Raw genomic sequence first — 14,806 nt, forward strand, 5'->3', positions numbered from 1 at the left:
TGGTTTTATATCTCCTTTAGATGGCTATTTTGGATTAATTCTGCAATCCATCTCTATTTGGGCATATCACCCAATGAGGTAAAGATAACAGAGTCAGGCTGAATTCTAGTTAGCCTGGGTTTTGTTTTGTTTTAATTTCTTCCTGTAGCCTAAAGCTTTGGCAACTTCTAGTGTGTTCAAAAGCAAAGCACACTCCACTCCTCTTTTTATAGTAAACATAACTCCTGGTCTGGTGAAGAGTCACCAGCAGTGGGGGTTATTTTAATGGACATGCTGTATTACTTTAATCTAAGCCTTTCACCATCTGTTGTGCCTATAATAGTGAATGAGAAAAGAGCATATTTTACATTTCAGGATTACATTAGTAAAATGTAAGATAAAAGTGATTTAAAAGTGTGCATATGTTCTTAGTACAATGCAGCCTGCCTTTGTGATGTTTTTTTCCTTGTGGCTCAGACACAAATCAAGAGAAAAGCTGCTAATGCTGATGTAGTGAAAGTTTTTCATGGAAAAGAGGACTCCGGGAGGATAAAAACCTGAGTAGGCCGCCTAAAAATTGTACATCTATAATATCTATTGTTAGAACATCTGGGGTGGCATGTGGATCAGGCTGATGTTGCTGTGTATGACAGAACAAGTCCTCAGGCCAGCGAGACACCTGTAGGAATGAAGATCAGTTAAAAGAAAATCACACGAGAAATATTAAATTGTCTACTGGCCCAATACACTTCCATGGACTCTCACAAAGTAAGATTCCTTACACATAGAATTTATATCTTCCTATTTCCCTGTCTCTTCACCCCCTAAGTTTTTTTTCAAATGAAAATTTATTAGTGATGGCCCACAGACCCCTTCTTTGTCAGTACTAATCCTGCTGGTCTGCTCTCACTGTGATTGTACACTGGATTACTAACCTGGATGATAGTTCTAATTTTCAGAGGTGACAATTCAGTTTCCAGGGACCAGCTAGAGAACAGTTTAGGTTTTGTTGTTCTTTATGCCGGATGACAATTCAGAAATCACCTGAAGGGATTTTGGATGTTTCCAGTTTGAAGTTCTTTATCACTATCTGCTGAATAAATTTTGTCAAAAACTATAATGTAATAAATTTAGAAATCAGAGAGCAGAAATTAGCAGAAAATAAAATGTTTCTGCTGGGACATGACTGGGATTGAAAAAAAACAAACTGATTTTAATTTGCCATAATTTTCATTAAATCGGATTCAATTTTTTATGGTCTTTCATCACTTGACATATGTGAGCCTAATTCTGACTTGAGAGATAGTATTTCTACTCCCATTTCAGTAAAGCAATATCTTTGATCACCCTTTCATTTCTCCCCCCATCAACATGTCACACATGCCTGTATTTGAAATCTCCACCTGTCAACATCAGATTCCCAGAAGAGGCAGTGGTTGGACTGCAGCAGTGGAGGCAGCCTGACAATGCCAAATAGAGATGTGGCTGGCTTTAAAGGGAATTAGACATATTTTTGCTGTGTGTCTGCTTATGTCATACCTTAGGAGTAAGTAGTCATATCAAACCTTAGCAGAAAATGTGGGCCACAAACAATTGACTGCGTTAATTACATTCTGTCCGTGGCCTAGCAGCTGTCACGGGTCAGATCTCAAATAATCTTCATTTACATCAAGTACAAAGAAGATGAGTCAAGTATTGTTGGTCTTGATACATGGTTATATGACATCACACAGTGCATTTCTGATATACTAAACATAAACCCTTTGAGATAATTTCCCTTTCTTTAATAAAAGTGCACAAAGGCCTTTTGTAATTAGGTTCAAGATAAAAGCAGAAATTGCACAATTTTTCAGTTAAATGAAGATATTCCCTTCAAGAGAAGGTATGTTGGATGCTGAAGTGTCCTTAGAAAAAGAGAACTAATAGAAGAATATCTAGTAGAGCTAAAGAAAATTAAGAGTTTTCAGTTTGAAAGATTCTCTGGAATTTATTATCATAATAAATAGTCCAAAAAAGAAATTTCATTATTATATTATTGGAAATTAATTTTCCTTGTCCTCCTCATAAAAGAACATAGGAGTTTTGTTTTTAATAAGAAAATAAATGAACTCTTGACTTTTCTATATTTGCATTTAGGCTTATACTATGTAATATTTCTGTTTAACTTTTAAAATTAAAAAAATCTGGTTCATACAAATCAAATCCAAAAAGAGCATTAAATATAATTCTAAAATTAAAACCAGTTTAAAATGTAGTTTTCTTTTTTTGATTTTTCATTCTAGATAAATTTTAGTAACTGTTAATGTTGTTAATAATTTCTATTTTTGTTTTTTGGGAACTCAATTTTATCTATGCATTTTAGCAAAAAAGCTTAGAATAATTCAGCTGTTATTTATGAAGGTGTCTTTGTGATTAAACAGGTTGTAGATGTTAAATCTGAAAGGATAATAGAAGTGGCAGATGCTCCAGTTGACGACATAACACTGTGGTGACTGAATAAAGTTCCTAGTTTAGTGTATGTTGAATTACTGGTGTTTAAAAGAACCCTTTTGTGGCTCTGTAACTATCTAACCTTCATGAAAATTCATGTTTGTCCTTTCATGTCTAAACCTTTGTGATGAGTATGGTGGTACTAACTTTCTGACCTCCTCCATGTCTGCTGGTTAGGCTTGTTGCCTATGGGCATTCTTCTGACAACTAATAACAAAATATAATTGACTTCCTCAAAGCCATGACCCTTCCTTTGTTTCCTTTAAATAACCTATCATGTTCACAACCTAAATGGTATTCACAAATATAAACTGGAATACTGAAGAAATGCCCAATTAAATGCCAAAAACTCTACTGATGTTGCACAGATGGTTTAAGTTTCTGTAAGCCAAACATCTGGTCAGTACTTTCGATTGGTAAGTGCATAAAACCTTGATCCTGGCTGATAATGAGGAGTTTCATAGCAACTTAATCTAATGAAAAGGAAGGTAACCTTATGTTAGGCCTATTAAAAGAAAAGGCAGAGTGGGCATATGGAAGGTGAGTGATGGAATGGGAGAATTCCAAGGTTTCATGTTGTAATAGATTGATTTGTGACATGAGTGTGCAGTGCTGAAGAGGTGAGCATGTACAGCTTTGGTCTCATCCCAGTCCATAATCATGGGTGAAATTGATTTAAAAATGTTCCGTGAAGTTTGACAGTTCCAATAAATAAAAAGATTTAAAAATGAGATAGCTAAATCCTAGGAGGTTTAATAAACATTCTTTTCCTTTCCCAAAAGATATCTAAAAGTTTGAAGCATTCATTATGAATATCTAGAAATCTGTGACATTTAACTTAACCCTTACTTCTCTCTAAACAAATGCTCATGTTCCTATCCTGACTAATTTTCCAGCTACCTACTAGTTGTTTTTGTGTGTTGGGAGGGCCCTGTTTTAGTGAGAGTGAAAAATGCTCACTCTGCCTGCTTTGGTTAGCAGCTACCTTTACTGGCAACTAGTTTCTGGATTTTCCTTGTTCCCATATTGCAATAGAGCTGGGATTTTTAGCTTCCTACCTATCTGCCATTGTTTTAGAGCTTTACCTTACAGAAATGCCAGTAGTGAAGAATTGACAAGAAGCTTTCTTTGCCCTACTAATAAGAGGAAAGAAGTTCAAAGATACAACTCCAAGTAAGGGAAAAAAAAATCAACAAACAAAACATGAGGGAAAGAGAGTGAAGCCTTAGGAAATAAACCTTCAAAGACATTAGGTTTCAATTTGATGTGTGAGAATGCTCCAGGAGCAGTGTTATTTCAGTCCCTTTTGGAAGTGTTTTGCTGAAGTGCATTGGAGCACCTAGGCTGAGCATAAGCACAGCTTTCAAAGCAACAAGAAAAACCTGGACATACTAAAAATATATTGAATCGCAACATCGATGTTGCCGAGCCTAATATTACACATCATAAAGGAGATGGCTGTTAAGGGCCGACATGGGATGTTTTAGATTTTCATGAGGTCTGTCCTGTCATCTGTGAGCTCATTACAGAGTGTTGTACAGGAAAGGACCAGGAGCCCAATCAGAAGGTGCAGACATGTGGGCACGCTCACAAAAAACACACTATCGCATACATACCCTGCCTTCCCAGTGCAGTTACTTGCAGATTTCACCCAGGTGTGGTAATTTCCATGCTGCCTCTCCTGTTTTGCAGTATTCTGGATTTCACACCGAGAGGTCTGAGTCTGACCATGAGAGCCAGTGGGGTGGGAGCCCACTGACCGACACGGCTTCTCCCCAGCTCCTGGAGCCTGCGGACAGACCGAGCTCCCAGCACCACGACGTCTCCTGTGCCTACAGACAGTACTCAGACCGCAGCGCGCTCTGCTACGGTTTTGCACTCGACCACTCCAGGCTGACCGATGACACGCATTTCCACACTCAGGCCTGTGAAGGAGGCAGATGCGAAGCAGGCCGGTATTTCCTTGGCACGCCGCAGCCGGGAAGGGAGAGCTGGTGGGGCTCTCGTTCAGCACTGCCTCTGACTAAGTCGTCCCCTGAGAGCAGAGAAGCGTATGAGAACAGTATGCCCCACATAACGTCAGTGCACAGGATTCATGGTAAGACATAACAAGGATTTGCAGAAGCGACACCATCTCAGCTAAAGCAATGTGGCAGAAACGTACAGCTGTTTATGTGAAAAATGGAAAGTGAGGTGCTATTGATGTATGTTCTTGTCTCAGAGATCACATCTGTGGAGATGAGGAATACTTTAAGTTCAAGTTGAGTTGAGTTTACAGTCTGGTTTATATGCAGCAAAATACAATTTTGCTGTGTCTTCAGTCTGTGAAATTAAGGTGGAAACATTAATTTCAGGTCATTGGGGAGATTTTAAGCATGATCTTAAAAATATAAACAAAATAATCCACTTGATAGAAAAGTGGTTTATATTTGACTTAAGATCAAGACGCTTCAGATGGAATATATTTAGCAAGAAATTAGAGCTAAATGCAAGCTAGACAGTAAAAAAATCTTGAAAGCCAATGGAGAAATTGTTCTCCAAATGACTTTTTTCCCTACTGGTTATTACTAGATTCTGTATGATTTGGTGTTTATTTAAAGTTGGCTATTGAACTTTATAACAGTTGTTTTTGGTTTCAGATATTTATCCTCAGCTATAATTTTTAGACAATTTGAATGTCTCTATTCTTTCAGCACCAAGCCTGAAATTTTGTTTAGTTTCTGACAGGTTGCAAACTCAGTGCATTAGCACATTTTCAGGGGCTGAAAGTAACAAAAAACCCACCGTGAAAGCCTGATACTGGGTTTGGAAAAGTCCAAAAGTCATTGGTTTTAAAATTTTAGGCTGAATCTTGGATGACAGTAACTGGCCCTAAAGTCAGAATTCAGGTTTTAAGAATGGTTGTAACATATAAAAAAAAAAAAGCTTTTCTACAAAATAATCTGTCAAAACAAATGTTGCCTCAAAAGAACTCATCAAAGCAGATTACATTAGCACTATTCCATTGACCTGCAGAACTAGGCTTTGTAAACAAAAAAGAACTGTTTTGCTCCAACCTGAGGAAAATTATGTTGCGGTTAGAAAAAAATTAATAAATAGCAAGTACTAAGAAATGCAATCAGAGAAAAAACAGGAAAGGAAAGGAGCAGAAAATTTTGCTGATGAGCACTGTTCTCCACTTTTCCTGTGACATCATGCCGCTTTCCTTGTCTGTTCTGTCCTTCTGCCCAATTGTGTTTTTGTAGCTTTTTCTTCTCAAAAAAAGAGAATCTAGAAAAGTATGACAATTTGCTGGCAAATTTTATGCATGATAATTCTTTCTGAGCATAGAAAAATCATACTAAGGTACAAATGGAAAAGGGTTAGATATTAATTTCATGCCTCTATCAAGAATAATTATCACAAATGGCTATTATAATTTGGTTTCAGTCTGTTGTTTGGCTTTGCTGTAATTTCAGGTGCTCAAGGTTTGTTTTTCTTTCTTATCAAGTGTGACATTTTTCAGTAGGTCTTCAGTCTGCATGTAGTTTTGGGTAAAAATCCTGACTAGCCTTGGCATTTTGGGTTCAGGTCTTAAGAGGATGTTAAGGATAAGTTCATGCCTATGATACTCCCAGTGCAGTACTTCCCCAGCAGTGGCAGGATATTTTTATTGTAAAAGCCCATCACCGATTTTTTGTAATGAACTCTGCAATGCAGTGGTCTGCAATCCATATCTGTATGCCCTAACCCAACACAGAACAGGTGAAACTCCATGTGCTAGTCTGAAAATGGGCTTCCTTTGAGGAGTACTGTCAGCCAACTCAATGTGCTTCATCCCCAAAGAAGATTGTGTGTGTGCCAAGACAGAGGCACTGATAAGTAACCTGTGCAAGTCCCACACATGTCTTCCTGCAGGAATATATCTCAGCAAGTCATGCCCTTTATCATAATGTTGACCATTTAGGTTTTGGGCCACTTACTTTCTTCCTGGCAAGGACTGACAGGTATGATTCTGTCCTTTCAGCTACTTGCAAGCTGAACACCTTCTCTGATATGTATATGGGCCTTATTTTTTAAAGAGAGGTAAGAATGTCATAATATTTTCCCATTTCAAAAGCAAATATTTATGCATGGGGATATGACATCACATTTTTACAGTGTCCCCCCGTCTAAAAGCTGTGGGTTCTTTAGTTTTGAAGAAGAGTTCTGTCATTACTGGTGGTTATTTGTTGTTGTGTAACCTGCATAAAGTCTCTACAAAACAACAAGCTATTGATGCTTTCAATGCTGTCTTTGTTTTAGCTCCTGGAAAGGCTGGAATGTTGTACATTTGTAATTCTCTGAGATTTTTATTTTTACCATGGCCTAAATTCACTCAGGCCTTGTTGATACAAAGGGGTAGTAAGGGGCCAGGAACCTGAACACTGGCATTGAGGGAACTTTGACGTGCCCTAGGATATCCTGCCTCCTTAAACCTCAGTGCTTGTCTCATTTCTCTCTTTTCCTAGGAAGAGGACACTGGGATGAGGACAGTGTTGTTAGCTCACCTGATCCTGGCTCTGCCAGCGAGTCAGGTGACCGATACCGTACTGAGCAGTACCAGAACAGTCCACATGAGCCCAGCAAAATCGAAACTTTAATAAGAGCCACCCAGCAAATGATTAAAGAAGAAGAAAACAGGCTACAGCTGCGGAAAACCACTCCTGACCCACTGGTCTCCATTAATGGCACAGGGAAGAAGCACGCTATCTGTTTTGCAAACTACCCTCAGCAGCAGCTGGCAGTGGACGTCTGCCGTGTCCCAACAGTTGCCAACACTCCTCCTTGTGAACACCTCCAGCAGCGAGATGGAAAGATTATGAGCCCACATGAAAATGACTATGACAACAGCCCCACAACACTGTCCAGGATAAGTAGCCCCAGCTCTGATCGAATATCAAAATCTAGTTTGGTGCTTGCTAAAGACTACTTGCATTCAGACATGTCCCCTCATCAAACCCAAGGAGACCACCCAGCAGCCTCTCCAAATTATTACAGCTCCCACAGGCAGTACTTTGATAAGCACGCTTACACACTAACTGGATATGCCCTAGAGCATCTATATGACACTGAAACAATTAGAAACTATTCCCTAGGCTGTAATGGGTCCCACTTTGATGTGACTTCTCACTTAAGGATGCAGCAAGATCCAGCACAAGGACACAAAGGAACATCTGTTATAATAACCAATGGAAGCTGACACTTTCTTTTCTAAAAATTTTGTGCTTTAAAAAATAACCTTTGAGATCTAATTGGAAGATATTATATGTTTTCATGCCCTTGTCCTTACCAGCATTTCCCATACCACAGTGCACTAGAAAGAAGAACCTAAAGTTTGGGGGGATAAGTTAGTTAAAACATATTACTTTAAAAAAAAAAAAAATGCACTGGCATGCAGGGTTAGAGTAAATGGAGCTAAACCCAAAGTTGGTATCATGCATGCTGAGAAGGATAGAAGAGGTCCAGGCAGGGAGTGCTTGTGGCAGGCTAACAGAGCAGTTACCCACATTGTGTAAGAGGTGTTGTTTGGAAACGCTGCCAAGGGCAGATCTTCTGAACTGCATAGGTACCAGGCAACAGAACTGCTATGCACTCTTTTAACACAGGAAGTTGGGATGTTTTCCTTCAAAATACACAGCCAAATGTGTACTTCTGGTGGTTTGTTTACTCCCCAAAGGCCAAGCATATTATGCTGCTGTGTGGTATAAAGCATCCACGGCTGACCTATATAAAATCAAAAGAGGGAGAAAGAAGAGAGAACTCCTTGAATTGTTATGTCCTTGTGTACTCACAAACACAGCTATTTACATATGCTTGATTTGAAAAGAATCCTTATGGTTAGTATGGTCAAATATTTACTTCTACTGTATTAAAAAGAGGGGGGGCATTCTCACTGTAGTTTTGAGAAACATAAAGGGCTTGGTTGTCTTACTGTAGAGATGGGAGATGGTTCTCCTGTTTTTGAAAGGTTACCCATCCTGGGTAGTGGAGTGAAATGGAGGAAAATTGCCTGGAGAAACAGGGAGAATAGACTGGAATTAGGAGTGGTCCAAGATAAACAGTTAACCCTGTAGCTATATATGCCATTTAGTAATACTTATAAAATAAGGAAAAGCAGCTGAATAATTAAAAATTAATTTAAAACACAGAAGGAACTCAATATTGCTGTAAAATACAAATGCAGTTGCATAAATATAAAAATTCATGAGACAAGAATAGGTAAAAACTGGCAGTTTGTCTAACTTTGATAAAGTTTTGGAGTAAATTAAGAGAGCATAAAGTATCATAACTACTCTGTCTGAAACACAGTGAAGTAATAGGCATAACCTTGAGAATGAAATACGAATTCTCATCTTGATTTCAGCAGATAATTTAATTAATATCATAAAATATTACGGATATCAAAATCAGCCATATGTACATAAAAAAGTAGCGGGAAATCAGTGTTCCAAGGAATTAAATTGTATTAAGAATGCTGGTATCATCTGGGCCTGTCCTAGAGTTACACAAGACATCAAAAGAGGCTGAGGAATTTTTTTAAATTTTTAATAACCTCGTGAACAAAGACACTGATTGGAAAAGAATAAATGAAAACATATGCTAAAAATGTAAAATAGGGCATTTGTAGTCACAATTGCTAGATCTGTCCTTTTTTTGTATGGCATTTATATGGTCCCAAAGTTGACTGCAACAGAAAGGAGCACTGCTCCCTCTTATGCCAGTGTTGAGGAAAGGGGACCTGAGGTGGTTACTAAAATGAGATTAGCTCTAAGACTAGCTTAATTTGTAACATTCAGAAGCTCAACATATGGGACTGGGTCATCAATGGGACTAAATATAAACCAGCATGCTATGGGTGGGTTAAAAATACTGTTTCCAAATAAAACTAATCAGAAGCAAAAGCTAAATAGTAACATTATAAACCACGTAAGTAGAGATGTACTTGAAAGCAGAGGAAATTACCTCTCTGAACTTGGAATATTGTGTATAGTCCTGATCACTCCAAAGCAGATTGTGAATCTTGAATTGAGTAGTACCTTACTCCATGAGCAACCTTTGTTGACTGCAGTGTGATCGCTCCTGGTGAAATGCACGTTGAACACAAGGGAGAACAACACAGTCTGGTCTTTATTATCTAAACCTCGTAACAGAAAAGGTGGAGCAGAGCTCAGCAAAAGATAAAGAGACTGAAAGATCTAATAAAAGCTTTAAATAAACTGGGTCTGTCATCTTTGTAAAGGAAAAGAGTAAGGGGTAATGTCACTGATGTGCACCAAACTCTGCACAGAGGAGAGATAAATAATGGTCCAAAAGTATTTGAACTAGAGGCAGAAATGAGAGACAGGGCATTGAATGATAGCCAAGGCAAAATGAGAACAAAATGATTTGGCAAGAAGTTTATTTGACTCATTGCCAAACGAATAACAAAGGTCATGAAGAGAAGCAGATTGGGGTTTGTTTTTTTTTGTTTGTTTGTTTTAAGATAACAATAAGGCAAATACCGAGGGGAAGAAAAACATTGACAACCGTTAACTCAGAGGAGGAAATGGACCAAAATGGACTTCTTTCAGCCCAACAATTGTATATATTCCTAAAGCATAGGAATAAGAAAGTATTTTTATAAATTTAGTTCTGGATACATATTTATTTCTCTTGTTCCTATGAATAATATGAATAAACTTGTACTTGGAGTCTCATTTTACAGTATTAAAATACAATTTGCAAAGCGAATTAGAATAGAGGTACATGGTATCATATTATCCCTACAAGTACATATAAAACAATGCCTAAGTGTCAATATTATTTTGTATTACAAAAGAGTCTCCTAAACTGTTTGAATGAATGGGGTTTTCTCAGCACTCAAGTTTCTTGGGATCACAAAGCATTCTTGCTATCAAGCTTTTAGTTAGAAGGCAACAGAATTCTGCAGACCAGCTGCAGTTCCCTGGCTGTGGTCTAATGACCACAACTAGTCAGGAAACCACACTCTGGAGACTGTTGCATTTGCATTCTGATGAGCACCTTTGAAAAATAGAAAGACCAACAGGCACAGCATATGATGCTATAGGACTTCACCTAGGGAAAAAAAGCCAGTGTGCTATGCAATAAAAATCTCCCATCCTTACTTATAGTGGTCCCAAAAACTGTAGTTATTTATCCTATTTTCAATAGTCCTAGTCCACTACAATGCAAAAAATGCACTGTAATGAATGGAATAAATCAGTGGAGATGTCTCTACATGCAGTCATGTGCTACAAGCAAAGGCTGATGCCCTGTTTCCTCATGGGATTCCAGCAACTGGCACTCCTTAGCACTTCAATACAGTATGCTGGAGATGGATGTCTTTTGTCAGCTTGTTTGCTATCCTGCTTCTTTAGATAGCCAGGATTTTCTTCTTAATTGACAGAAAGCATTGAGTTTTGCTAACATAGACTCTGCATGCTACATGCTACATGAAAGCAAGTCTGCAATCTTAATTATAGCATATAATATCACTGCAGCTCATATTACATGTGCTTTTCAGTATGGTATAAAGCTTATTTTTTCCATTACATATTTATGTAATTCAAATTTTTATTTAGTATCCTTGAAGGATATATTTATTTTTTTTTACGTTTCTCCCTTTTTCAAATCAGATGGGAAGAAATATCTTGCAAAATTGAAAAATGCAAGGCATTTGAACCAAATAAGTTTCAAATGTATCACATTAGCTAAACGTTATCATTTTAAATGGGGTATGTATGTTGTGTTTTGGAACAGAAACAAAATAAATTGCTGTATTGCATAATTTCTCTAACATAATACTGGTTTGCTATTGACACTAAATTAATATTTTACAACTACTGCAAATACAGAATGTCCACAGCTGTATCAAATAATTTCTTATTGATATCAGTGGATGGTGCATTATGTTTTTTGTGCATTACAATCTTAGTATAACTCTTTTGTTTAAAGAAATAATAAAACCCCTCTAGCCTTTATATAAAATCACACCCCATGGGCATAGAGTTTGTGATTCTGGACAAATTTGCAAAGCAAGTCTTAGATTAAAGGAAGGACCTTACTCAGCAATTTGTTCCATTTATTCAAATGGGAACATTTTTGGAGTAATGTACTATTTAACATGTGCAAGGGAAGGAAAATTGACTTCTGATAATAGGTTAGAGGGTTGTTTTGTAATTCTTTTTCCTTAAATCTCAATGTGAGTATGGAACTATGGAAGACAATAACTCTAATCGCTGTTTCTATATGAGAGATTATTTGTGTTCTGAAAAAATGAATGCATCTCTCCCAGCTGAAGAGCCCCAAAAGTATTTCTTTAGCTTTAAAAATGGCTTTTGTTGATCTGTCTGTAATACTGCCGTGGGTTACACAGTGAAATTCTGCTCTTTTAAACTCTTTTTTATCAATGTTATCTGAATCTCATTTTTTGTCTCTACACATGCAGCATTTACTCATTAATATCCTTAACTATGTTAACCACTGATATGTTCACTTATGTGAACACCCTGAGTGAGTTGGAAAAAATAAAAGGTCTCATAGTATTTCTGGAAAAGGCACAGCCACCTCAGAAAATCAGCCTGGCTGTTCCAAAGGTCAGGTAACCTTTCAGTCATGGAACAAAACTGTGGCACACGCATTGGTTTCAGACCTTCTGCATACAAACCTGTATGTAACAGGGATTACAGCACACAGTTCCAGGATTAGACCTGGCTATGTCTATTTTAAGGTGGGTACAGTTAATGTCTGGCAGCAAATGGATTCAGGCCCTGCTCCTTCCTTGAGTTGCAAGTTTACTTAAAGCACCTAAGAGTCTAAAGGCAATACAGGCTTTGTTTTTAGGAGCAATGGTGGATGAACATGCTTTCCTGTAGGTATACTGGCTTAGCTCCAGATAGTTCCACAGTGTGGTGGAGAAATTATTTTATTTGCAGTTGGTATTGATGGTTAAATGTTTTAGCTGTGTGCACTGAGAAGCAAAAAAAAAAACAACAAAAAAACCAAAAAACCCCAAACCAACCCCAAAAACAACACAAAACCCTGCAAATCAAAACCCCCCCAGATTTCTGTTACCCTTCAGTTTGGTGTCTTGAAAGCCTTCTAGAAGTATAGCTGAGGATTTAGCTGTTATTTTGAAAACCAGAAAAACTAAATAGTCTTCTGTTCAGAACAGTGAGAGCACTAGTGTGATTCTATTTCACATTTCCTTGGGGCATTTCTTAATGAAAAAAAATGCTGTGAGGTTAAATTCACTCTGGCATTTAGCTTATGTATACAAGAGTTCTGTAGATAAATCTGGCTCTAAGTTGTTAGGAATATATCCCTTTTTGAAAAGAGTTAATTTACGACTCCATCTATGAAGCTGTATTTGAAAGAAAAGATCAAATACAGGAGGAAAAAAAAGCTTTTTGTCTGGTTGCATTCCCTATTTAACTCCCCTCTCACACAAATTTCTCAATCTTTCCTATTGTTCTAGGATTCCAAACACCATTTTAAACATTTTTATTTATTGCAATTTGGACTGTGCTTATTATTTTTCTTTTCAGCTACTGATACAGTGGAAAGTTTCAAAGTGCAAAAAAAAGTCTTTTTCACACAATACAAAATGTTGGCACCTTTACATTCTAAGGAAATAAAGTCTATTAGAAAAAAAGTACATTTAGGGCACTGCAACTTTTTCCCAAGGTAAATATTTCAATGCATAAAATATATTAATCTAACAAAAAGAAAGCACTTGAGACATGATGAAGAATTTCATATTTGCTTTAAAAAAATGGTTACATTTATGGACAAAAAGACACAGACTGCCAGTGTTTCAAATACCATGCTTTGCAATGTAAAGGGTCTAGTGACATTGTAGCATAACATCTGTAGTTTTCCTTTGGAATGTAATGTAGAAAATATAATTTAGTTATGTCAACAATATCTTGCAAAGTGTTCCCATTTATAATTATTTATATTGTAAATAGCTTTCTGAAGTAAATTTGAAGTTAATGTGCATAAGATGTATTTATTATGTGAAGATTTTTTCTGTTTGTTTAAAATATAGCTACCAATATGCAATTTTTGTCTGTTTTTCTAGATTTTTAAACTAAGGATTGTCCTATATAGTATACATTTTCAGGAAACTATTTTAATGAATGAGAGTATTTCTTAGCATTTGGAGGGGACAGGGTAAAGTAATTTGTAGCTGTTCCTGTGAATCCTAAATGCTCCCTGAATCTTGAATGGAATTTATCAAACTATGAAGAGACACTGATAAGAAACTGCTACCTCATTCAAGATGCCTCAATCTGCTCAAATACTATTTAAGGAGGAACTAAATTAAGATTAATTATCTACTTTGTGAATCATCTGCCTTGTTGCTTGAAGCCATCTACCACCCCTGTGCCTCAGCTAAGTCAGCTTGCTGACTTTGAGCATGATGCCCGCTGGGCGCTTAAAACGGTGTACTCAAACAGCAGTGTTCTGACACAGGAATAGGTGAGAAGTTATGAGAAGCTGCACTCAGGCCTGAGAGCTGGCTGTGATCTGAGCTTTTGTTCTTGGGCATTTCAATCGACCCAGAGTAGCAGGAGCCAATGTGTGACATCTGAGAGGCTACAGCCCTTGCCTGGTCTGGGGTTTAGGTCCTTTTGGGCTCGAGTTCTGAGTCACAGCTCTTACTTTCTAGGCCAGTTTCTGAGCCATCAAACTCCATCCTCTCAGACACTCTCACTGAGTCTTTCCCCTGCTGCGAGCAAATGCAAGAGAGACGGTCTCAGAGAGTAGTGATATGGTCTGGTGAGAGAGCAGCTTTCTCTGGAGAGAAAGTGGTTGTTCACATATTTCCCACTGACAAGACAGAGCAAATACATAAGTATCAGGAGTGTGATGCACAGAAGAGTCAGTTTTGAGATCTCAGGTACATTAAATGCATAAAATGAAGATGCAGTTTTGTCGCCAGCCCTTTGCTCCTGCATGGGTGTAGGCATTTGGTTCTTAGAGACACTCCTGGGGACTGGGGAATACCCTGAAGCACTGAGTTAGAAGTTTAAACTGCATTCATCATGATGGCATTTCCTATGAGCTAATTTAGGCAGTTCCCCTCTCTTTGGCCTGAATTTTGCTCCTGGTTCTCATGCAGGTAATAAATGGTGCCATCTTTTCACCAAATTATGCTGTTTAGCTGTGCAAAAAATGCTCAGTACCTTCCTTCCTTCCTTCCTTCCTTCCTTCCTTCCTTCCTTCCTTCCTTCCTTCCTTCCTTCCTTCCTTCCTTCCTTCCTTCCTTGGAAAAATACATTGTTCAATGTCAATTTTTTCAGGCTTCTCT

At 37.7% G+C, this 14,806-nt stretch overlaps 1 protein-coding gene across 3 annotated transcripts in view; it reads left to right on the top strand.

The window, feature by feature from the left end:
• Window positions 1-13,554, top strand: part of SIM1 (SIM bHLH transcription factor 1) — a 52,128-nt gene extending 38,574 nt beyond the window's left edge. For 2 of the 3 annotated variants that reach the window (XM_015623146.3, XM_015623147.2), the window contains 2 exons: window positions 4,162-4,567; window positions 6,960-13,554. In XM_015623146.3, coding sequence (XP_015478632.1) covers window positions 4,162-4,567; window positions 6,960-7,690 — 1,137 coding nt within the window. In that variant the 3' untranslated portion in view covers window positions 7,691-13,554. Of the gene's footprint in view, window positions 1-4,161; window positions 4,568-6,475; window positions 6,927-6,959 lie in introns of those variants that run through there. The other variant, XM_033512861.1, reaches the window with a different exon arrangement.
• Window positions 13,555-14,806: the final 1,252 nt, after the last annotated feature.

This window comes from Parus major, chromosome 3 (genome assembly GCF_001522545.3).
Source record: "Parus major isolate Abel chromosome 3, Parus_major1.1, whole genome shotgun sequence".
Lineage (NCBI taxonomy): Eukaryota > Metazoa > Chordata > Aves > Passeriformes > Paridae > Parus > Parus major.